At 33.6% G+C, this 10,645-nt stretch overlaps 2 protein-coding genes across 2 annotated transcripts; one reads left to right on the top strand and one right to left on the bottom strand.

Moving 5' to 3' along the window:
• Positions 1-2,811: 2,811 nt before the first annotated feature.
• On the top strand, positions 2,812-4,029 carry LOC107918860 (ethylene-responsive transcription factor 1B). Its single transcript, XM_016848443.2, has one exon. The coding sequence runs from the start codon at positions 3,262-3,264 to the stop codon at positions 3,907-3,909; it is 648 nt and encodes a 215-aa protein (XP_016703932.1). The 5' UTR covers positions 2,812-3,261; the 3' UTR covers positions 3,910-4,029.
• Positions 4,030-9,278: 5,249 nt separating this feature from the next.
• LOC121224993 (uncharacterized) lies at positions 9,279-9,854 on the bottom strand. Its single transcript, XM_041108656.1, has one exon. It carries the CDS (start codon positions 9,852-9,854, stop codon positions 9,279-9,281), a length of 576 nt encoding a protein of 191 aa, XP_040964590.1.
• Positions 9,855-10,645: the final 791 nt, after the last annotated feature.

The raw sequence follows: 10,645 nt of genomic DNA, 5'->3' as shown, positions 1-10,645 counted from the left end.
TATTTAACAATAACTTTAATTATCACTCCATTCAAGTAAAGATTTAGTACTTACCGTATGAAAATTTTCTTTAAATTTAAAAATTTAGAACTATGTCTTCAAATAAATGTTAGATAACTTAATTTGAAGTCTGGAAAATAATGTAGTTAGGTCATGGGAACAATTTATTTTTATTAAATTTGATAATTTTTTATGCGATATAAATATGAAAACAAAAATAGCATAATAATAAAATATTCAAACACTATTAACGTCACTCTTATTCAAGATTTTAGCATCCGATAACTCATATTGTATTTATGTCTATATAATTATCAAATACTCAAAATACAATTTATATATATGAAATATCAGATTTAATATTTGATGATTCAATGCATTGTTAGTAAATTATTTTTATTCCACAATTATAAGAAGAATTCAATATTACCATTTTTTTAATTTTAATATTTAGTAGGATTAATATATAGTTTTTTATCTGAATTTGTTTAAAAATATCTAGTTGGTATTTGAATTTTTTTTTTTGCTTAGTTCGTACTTGAACTTGTATTTTGTCACTTAAATTGGTACCTCTGCACTAACATCAATAGTTTGTGTAGGTATGGCACTGATGGTCAATCGTATAGTGACACGTGGCAGCCTCTTAATATGATAGGTGGTGGACATAAATTAAAATTAAAAATATTTATTAATTAAAAAAAATATTGGACAAGTTCAAGTACCAACTAGGTATTTTTTGAATAAGCTGAAGGAGCAAACTGCATGTTAACCCTTAAAGAATTAACGTTGTTAACAAATTGAGACAATGTATGTGATAAAATACAAATTTAGATATCAATTAAGTAAAAAAAATTAAAATACCAATTAAATAATTTTAAACAAATTTAAAAAAACAAATTACATATTAATCGTATTTAATAATATTAATTTACTAATATTTATATGAAATAATTGGAATAAAAAGAAATGGAGGAGGAGGCCTAGCAAAGCCAACTTCCAAGTGGGATTAGTATCAATGTCGTGGAGCGACCATCAGTCAATTTTGGTATTTAAAATCAATTTCAGCTAATTAAGGTAGGGTCGACTTAATTAAAATCTCCCTCAAATTTCAATGTCAAAATATGGAGGTTCATGCACATACATTTAAGAAGGGTGGGTCATTCTTCTATCCATTTCCAATATTATATAATACCAATTTCTTTTTTCTTTTAAACAACTTTTGTTTTCTTTCTTCAACCTTTTGCATAATAATTTGGTTTATTCAACTTTTTAAAATTTTAACTTATTCAACCCCTTTCAAAGGAAATAAAAAATAGATGAGTACAAAGATAGAAAGATGAAAATATATATATATTTATTATAAGCGTGCTTAGTAAAAAAATGAAAAAAAAAAGTAAAAAGTAAATTTTATTTATTTATTATTTGGTAGAGTTAAAATGTGAAAGAAAAGAAAATAAAATATTTGAAAAATACATACATTTAAACTAACATACATCTCTCTAATTTTATCATCTTCATATTCTCTCATATCATTCCACTTTTTCACTCAATCAAGTACAAAAATTTAACTAATATTTTATATGAAAAAGATTTGTTATCAACTAAAATGGTCTGATTATTTGGTGTAATAATTTATTATATTAAATGTGTTCATGGAATATAATCGAGTTTGATGCGATTCTATATGTGCATAAAATTCAATAAAAAGTTAATAATGATTTATGAGTGTATAACAAAAGTTTTAGCATAATATAGCTAGAGATACAAACATTGTAAGCACGAGAATTTGGATCTGATCTCAAAATAGTTGTATTCTCCACCCCAATTAGGGTTATGGTGTATAACATATGTAATATGTTAATTCAATAACTTCTCTAATGAATCAAAGTAAACTTTTTATTTTTATTAAAGCATGTGAAAATGGTGGTCATTTCTAGAATTTCAACCTTTCATCAGGTTGAATACACTGGACTTAACAGCAAAACAGAACCATGTTATATTCCTTAAGCTTTAATCAATTCATGTGTTTGATATGAAAGTAACTTTGGGGATCATCATGTACAATGGTCCCAACATAAAACTCCAAGAAGAACACCTCAAAGCCTTCTCTAAAAAGTATCCAATGCCACAACAATTCTTTGGATGGAAAGATACCCAATTCTATAACACCGAAAACAATTACAGATCCAATATCATATTCTTTAATTTCATTTATAGATATCAATTTTATTGGCTCTCACCAATCCAAAAGACAATCACATTCGGTCCACACTCTAAATTGTACTCATAATTAAATTTTACAAAGAGGTTATTATAACATAAGGTTTTCACCAATGTACAAGAAAGTCACATTCGGCTCTTTCAAATATAATATATATATATAATGAAAATTTGTTTATGCTTTCTTAATTTTCTCTAACCACCAAACCAAACGGATGTGAGTCACCGTCTTTATTCTAGTGACTCTCCGCACTCATGTGGTGTGAATCGCTTTTGTTGTATTATTCAAGATTTTGTGCAATCCTTGTGTTATAACAAGTTTATAGTTTATTGGGTTGATATTATTAGATCTTTATGAATCAAAATTTTCACCAACCAAACACATGATTATAGAGCTGAAGGAACTAGGAAGGATCATAAAGTGAAGGAGCTAATGCAAATGATGGAGCTGATTCGCAGTTGGAGGTAGATTTGTAGAAGCCATCGTCTTTACTACCAACGTATCTTTCCCTTTGTTTTCACCTTCTTATTTTTATGATTAAATTGTATTCACCCAAACAAATTAAATAAAAGAAAAGAAGAAAGAAAACCAAACTTAAAATCCTCACATTTTCAACATGATTTGACATTATTCAGATGTTATACACTATTCAGATTCATAATCTGTATCTTCCATAGGCATTTAGATATGTGGTGCCATATATGCATCAGCCATTGTCTGGTAGCTCCTAGTGCCAAGTGGGTAAAGGGCCCTTAGCTATTGATGAAATCATCAAGCTGACGCCATGTATATTGAAAACTTTCTTCTGACCTGGCCGCCATGGCAATCGCCAATCTGCTCCAATTAATGATCCAATAATGTTGTTTGAAAACCCTCCCAGTCATGTATTTTTTCCACTTTTCTATCCCCTTGTGACCTTCCTCCCTATACAAATAGACACATCCCCCTAAGCTTTTAAATGTTCCCCCTGTTAACTCATCACTCTACACATAAACACCATATTCAAATTGAAAGCCTGGACTTGTACTCAATTTTCATACATGGATTCTTCATATTTCCAATACCCATATTCTCAATTCTCTCCTGAATCATCTTCTTCCCCTGTATCTCAAGAAAACTTGTCACTTGAATCACTCAATCAAGCCCTTCCTTTTAATGAAAACGACTCTCAAGAGATGCTTCTCCTAGGAGTTCTAAACCAAGCCCATGAAAACTCCTTTGAAACAAACCCTAGAGACGAGGAAGTGAGCTCAAAAGCTAATAATGAAGGGGAGGTTTCATACAGAGGGGTTAGGAAGAGGCCATGGGGGAAATTTGCAGCTGAAATAAGGGATTCAACAAGGAAGGGTGTGAGGGTTTGGCTTGGAACCTTTGATACTGCTGAGGCTGCTGCTTTAGCATATGATCGAGCTGCATTGACAATGCGAGGTTCCATGGCTATACTTAATTTTCCAATGGAGAAAGTTTATCAGTCACTTCGAGAAATGAACTATAGATTTGAAGAAGGGTGTTCACCTGTTTTAGAAATGAAGAAGAGGCATTCCTTGAAGAGCAAAAGAGGGATAGTGAAGAAGGTGAAGGAAGAAAAGGGAATTATAAGCATGGAAAACTTGTTGGTTTTGGAGGATTTAGGAGCTAATTACTTGGAAGAACTTCTTAGCATGTCTGAGACTCCTGATCTTTGGTAATTTTGGGTTTCTGTAATTAAGTTTAGTGTTTTGGAATTTTTCATTTATCGTTACAAAATCAAAAAAGAAATGAATTATCATTACCAGCATAAACAAATAAAGTACAATTTTATCGATTAATATTTTATGAATTGATGATGTAAACTACTAACTATCATTTCTTTATTGCATCAACCTACTAATTAATCGATCGACAATGTGTTTATATGTGATTAATATAAAAATAACAGTAATAGTGAGAATAACAATACTATAATGTGAGAAAAAAATTAAATACGAGAAGCCCTAAACTTTTTATATATTGGGTATTTTACTAAAATATTACAAAAAAATAAAAAAAATATCAAATTAATATTAATTTTTTTATTTATCAAAATAATACAAAAAAAACAAAAGAAAAGTCAAACAAAAAAAAGGCTACAGGGATGTGACAGCACCCTGGTGGAGGGGCTGCCATAGGCGGCACTAGTAGTGCCAGTGGCAGAGGCGGCACCGATGGTGCCACTGCCACAGGCGGCACCACTCCCCTTATAATGGGGGGACCATTCGGCTGGTGGGTGGAGAAGAAAAGGAGAGGAAAGAAAGAAAGAAAAAGAAAGGAGGAGAAAGAAAAAGAAAGAAAGAAAAGGAAAGGAGAAGAAAGAAAAAAAAAAAGGGAAGAAGAAGGGTCAATTTACCAATAAAAGCCTATTTTTTTTAAATTTACCGAAATAGGCTCGGTATTTTATTATTTACCGGAATGGGCCATTTTCCGGCAAATCGCGTCCACGTCAGTGCGATGTCAGGGGACGTGCCAGGAAATGACGGCCACGTTAGCGCGCTTTGCTGACGTGGCAACAAATCGCGTCCACTAGGGGGCGATTTTTTGCCACATCAGCAAAGCACGCTGACGTGGCCGCGATTTTATAAAAAATTATAAAAAAACTAAGCTTTTGTTGGTAAATTGGCCAGTACAAATAACAAAAACAATAGCAAAAATAACAAAAATAACAGCAGAAAAATAACAGCACCAAAACACTAGGAACAACAAGATAATTTTTTTATTAAAAATAATTAATTTATTTGGATCGGGCTCTAGCCAAAAACTTTTACCCTAGGCTCGATCCGTTTAGAAAACGGGCCTCATTTTTTATTCAAACACATTTTTCAAATTTATATTTTTATTTAATTCCTACTATTTTTTGGGCGGACCTTCGACCCAAGCTAGACAACCCGAGCCATGATCAGGTCAATAATCGGAAGTTCGTTCAATTTGTACTTTCTTGTTGATCTTTTTACCTATTGTTTGAATGCTTTTCTTTTTCTTTCTTTTTTCTTTTCCTTAAAAAGAATTCCTTTTTGCTATTAACCATCACCAATAGAAAATTTTTATCATCCGTTTTTAATCATTAATGTCATTATAATTAAAATTTATTTCATTATTTTTATTAATTGCTAATTTTGTAATTCTTATTTTTAAATCACTATGAATAATTGTGAAAGAACTTTTTGACCCTTTAAAATTTTGACTCTAATTTTTTTTTAAATTTCTCTCAATTTATTTATTTTTAACTTTATCGTCAATACGCTTTAGTCTTCCTTTCCACCTTCTTTTAAAATATCTTATTTAATTATTTGCAAGGCTTCCTCTCAACACCAAAATTGAGAGGAAATTGAGAGGAAATTTGAGAGAGGATTAGTTTGTGAGTATTAGGGGAAATCGTGGCCACGTCAGCGCACTTTGCTGACATGGCAACAAATCACCCCCTCGTGGACGCAATTTGTTGCCACGTCAGCAAAGCGCGCTGACGTGGCCGCGATTTCCTGGCACGTCCCCTGACATCGCTCTGACGTGGACGCGATTTGCCGAAAAAGACTCATTCCGATAAATAATAAAATACCAGGCGCATTTTGGTAAATTAAAAAAAAAAGCTTTTTTTGATAAATTGCCCAAGAAGAAGAGGGAAGGAAGGAAAAAGAAAGGAAAAAAAAGAAGTAAAGGTAATTTTTTTGTATTAATTTAATTTTTTTGTAATATTTGTGTAAAAAATCTATGTTATGTACATTGTATGTGTTTTATTATTTTATTTAGCATATATATTTTATGAAATTTACGTAGCATGAAAAAATCTATGTTATGTACATTCTATGTTGATTAGAATTTTTTTTATGAAATTTATTTAGGATGTTGTAATTAGTTTTTTAGGAAAATAACATTAAAAATAAAATTATCAAAAAAATATGTTTAAGAAAACATAAAATAAGAAAAGAAAAAAAACGAAATTTGTATATTCACCGAAAGTAATAAAATCCGAAAAAAATTGTATATTTAAAAAACACACTAAATTAATAAATTTCAAACATAATGTACTAAAATAATGTAAAATAATAAAATTAGAAAATATGATATTTTTTAAAGTAATAAAATGCGGAGAAAAAAATACGAACAAATGGCCGAAGTAAGGGTTTTTTACTAAATTAAAAAAAAACAGAAATAATTAATACATTTCAAACATAATGTACTAAGATAAATTAAAATAATAAAATACGAAAATAATATATTTTTATTGAAAGTAATAAAAATCGGGAAAAAAATACGAGCAAAGGGCCGAAATAAGGGTTTTTTTTAATTTATTTAAAAAACACACTAAATTTATTTAAATTTCAAACATAATGTACTAAAATAATGTAAAATAATAAAATTAAAAATAGTATATTTTTAAAGTAATAAATTTCGGGAAAAAAATACGAACAAAGGGCCGAAATAAGTGTTTTTTACTAAATTAAAAAAATAGAATTAATTAATACATTTCAAACATAATGTACTAAGATAAAGTAAAATAATAAAATATCAAAATAATATATTTTTATTGAAAGTAATAAAATTCGGGAAAAAAATACGAGCAAAGGGCCGAAATAATGGTTTCTTTAAATTTATTTAAAAAATACACTAAATTTATTTAAATTTCAAACATAATGTAATAAAATAATGTAAAATAATAAAATTAGAAAATATGATATTTTTTTAAAGTAATAAAATTCGGGAAAAAAATACGAACAAATGACCGAAATAATGGTTTTTTACTAATTTTTTTTGAAGTTGTAGGCATCGCAATGGCTCCATTGATTAGCAGGGATACACACATATCTGATGTGGCTAATGAGATGGTAATATATTATTATTTGTTAATCACGGGTTCTATTAAAAAAGGATATACGTAATATATAGAAATAAATCATGTTATCCTAATTTTTTTCTGTAATTTAACACTATCAGGACTCGTACCGAGTAATAAGGGGCCGGGTGAATGGTTTAAAACATCCCCCGGATTCACGATTGATGCCGTACTTGGAGCAAGCCGTATTTGGGTCAGCAGCATTGATCCGGACGTTCGACTTGCAGTATGATTTATTATCTGCGCTAGTGGAGTGGTGGCGCCCGGAGACCCACACTTTTCATTTTTTGTGTGGGGAGTGCACGGTGACCTTAGAGGATGTTGCGCTGCAGCTTGGGCTCCCAATCGACGGGAGTCCCGTAACGGGAGTAAGTTCATTTACTGATTTGGCTGCACTATGTAATCAGCTACTAGGAGACTCGCCAAACGACGATAAGAAAAATTTTACGAGCTTAATTTTACATGGTTGAAAGCCAAATTTGGACAGTTATAAGCGAATGCCACTGAAGGTGAGTTGATGTGCACTGCTCGAGTGTACATCATGCATATCCTAAGGGGAGTACTGATGCCCGATGCAAACAACAACAAGGTGCATATGATGTACTTGCCCCTATTAGCTGATTTGTCCAATGTTCGCTCGTATAGCTGGGGCTCCACCGTTCTAGCAGTGTTATATCGGGAGCTTTGTCGGACGACAAACCCTTCTGTTGTAGACATGGGAGGATGCCTTACATTGCTGCAGTCCTGGGCGCTCTGTCGGATGCCATTTTTGGCATCGGTTACTCACCAACCGTATGTTTATCCACTAGTGAACAGGTGATAAAATATAACTTGTTATTATTTGTAGTCGTAGTATATTGACTGATGTTACCAACCCTAAACCCTATATTTCTTTTTGTAGGTGGAGTATTTATCCGGGTATCGGGAGGTCGCACACTGTCCCGATATACCGACTCATGATTGAATAGCATGCCGGAGAAGGGGTAAGCTATTCTAATATTAGTTCATTTACTTTCTATATCTTACTCACACCATGTTAAATTATAACCATGTTATTAATCATGCAGTTTATATGGATGTCATATTGTCGCCCGGAAATTACAGCTGTGATACCTTCGTCTACATACGTTCATTCTGAAATGTGGTGCACTAACGCACCAATTATAAATTTCAATGTAGTCGAGTAGTATTACGGGGATCAGGTGCTACGACAGTTTGGTTGCATCCAATATATCCCGAATCTGCCATGCAAGGTGAGGACGGTTCACGGCATCAATAAGAGAGGAAAACCGCAATTGGATTGAGGGGTTAAGCACCGAAAATTTGTTACGCTGTGGAACGATCGGATGGGTCAAAAACCTCAGATGGTTATAGTATATTCATCGCAACCATCATTAGAGTACATACAATGGTACTATAGTTGCGGAAAGCCATATATACTTGGAGGCCAGTCGACTGTAGTCCCCCCGCACGTGCAACGACCTGGGGGATCGTACCCAGCGGCCCCGATGGAGGCGGAGCCTACGGCAGATCATGATCCCGAACTAGAGCCTAAGCTAGATTCCGAGCAGTAACATTCACATGGGGATTCAATCCTATCGTCCGGATTTGGCGAGCGATGACTATATTCCGAGCTTCTTAGGGGTCAAATATGCATACGAGTTTGATCTCTTTGGATCCTACCCGCCGCATCATAGGACTCCTTCCGGTTCAAGTTCGTCGATGTCGATTGAGCCACATGATTTTTCCTCTATGTTTACCACACCCCCACCTGCGCCAAATGAAGACGTTAGTCGTCGCCAACACCCAGAACGTGACCGTCGACCTCCGCATAGGTATACCCCTTAGGACCACACCATCGAACCATCAGTTTTAGGGGTTTATTGCACTTTTTTGTACATTACAAAGTTTGTACTTATTGTATAAATTTAATTACTTAATTTATTTCACTTTTAATACCTTGATTTGGATACAATTGAAGCATAAGCATAAGCTGAATAAGTTTAATTATTCCAAATGAATTTTACTTTTTATAACTTAATTTGGATACAATTTAAGCATAAGCATAAGCTGAATAATTTTAATTATTCCAAATGAATCATGTTTTTAATACCTTAATTTGGATACAATTTAAGCATAAGCTGAATAATTTTAATTATTCCAAATGAATTATACTTTTTACAACATTACACATAACAATTTGACAGCATTAGGTCAATTCCGACCCGATCCTGACGACTGTTCATCGTGATAGTTTCGCTGAGGGCATTTATTCTGACTATGACCACTTAACCTGCATAATCCACAACGCTTATCGCCGGATTTCTCCCTAATGTCCATTTCATTACGGATTTTGGTTGATTGCGAACGACCTCTTGGATTCCTGCGTAGTCCTCTGTCTGGAAGAAGCTCGAAAGTCGTTGAAGGCACCTCCCACGTAGACAGGTCAGGCAGGACGGGGAACTCATTTTCCCAGACATGCAATGTGCGCTCGAGCGTGTACACATCATCGAAATATTGTTCAACATTAAGGTTCACTTTAGCACACGCTGCCATGACATGCGCACATGGATAATGAAGTGTTTCGAACGTCTTGCACTCGCACCGTCTGTTCCGAAGATCAACTCCATAAGACCTAGGTGGTATACCAGGTCGACGAATGATGATCTCATTAACTCGAAACATTTTCAGACGTCGTGAATATATTTCTACATTCATGGACCTCGCCATCCGACAGTTTGCAACCATTGCATCCCTGACATCTTCGACAAACACGTGTCCCGCCTCCATCTGGTCGACTTGTTACTGACCTATTCTTGGCATCAAGGTAGACAACTAGTAAAATGTAGCAGAGAAGACAGATACAATTGGAAGATGACGTGTTTTCAACAATACAACATTGATCCCCTCTACTAAGTTTGTGGTCATTTGTCCATAACGAAAGCCCTTGTTAAAACTTTGAGCCCATTGCCACGGCTCCATTGTACCCAACCATTGTCAAAAAGATGTGTTTGTTTGCCCCCTCCATGTCACTCTCAAGTCGAATCATTCTTTGGCGGAAAATATGTGACTCTAACTCGTACGCTGTATACGTATTAAGAAAAAATAAGTTCCAGTAACTCGATAACATAAAACATTACAACTTATATTGAAAAGATAAGGTTATCATTTACCTATTGCCACGACTTGTCTCTTCCAGTCTGCATTCTTATAATCTTTATGGAAGTTAGACGCAATGTGATGGATGCAGTAAACGGATCTCTATGGCACACCGGAACGCCTAATTGCTGCAATTAAACCTTTCGCTCTATCGGAGATGATGCAAATGTTATCATTGTTAATAACATACCTCCGCAGGTTAGTAAGGAAGAATTCTCAAGATTCCAAGTTCTCCTTATCTACGATGGCAAATGCTATTGAGAGCACGTTTCTATTGCCGTTTTGAGCAACCGGAAGAAGTAGGCTCTGTGTATATTTTTCATATAGCCAGGTCTTATCCATCTGCACAAATGGCTTGCAGTAGGGAAATGCCCGCACACATGGATCAAACATCTTGAACATCCGATGGAAAATTCTTTTTC

Source organism: Gossypium hirsutum, chromosome D13, assembly GCF_007990345.1.
Source record: "Gossypium hirsutum isolate 1008001.06 chromosome D13, Gossypium_hirsutum_v2.1, whole genome shotgun sequence".
NCBI classification, from domain to species: Eukaryota; Viridiplantae; Streptophyta; class Magnoliopsida; order Malvales; family Malvaceae; genus Gossypium; species Gossypium hirsutum.
This window is presented reverse-complemented; position numbering and strand designations above follow the sequence as displayed.

Excerpts from the sequence above, each read along its gene's own strand:
- LOC121224993 (XM_041108656.1), bottom strand. The coding sequence starts at position 9,854 with ATGGAGGCGGGACACGTGTTTGTCGAAGATGTCAGGGATGCAATGGTT.
- LOC107918860 (XM_016848443.2), top strand. The coding sequence starts at position 3,262 with ATGGATTCTTCATATTTCCAATACCCATATTCTCAATTCTCTCCTGAA.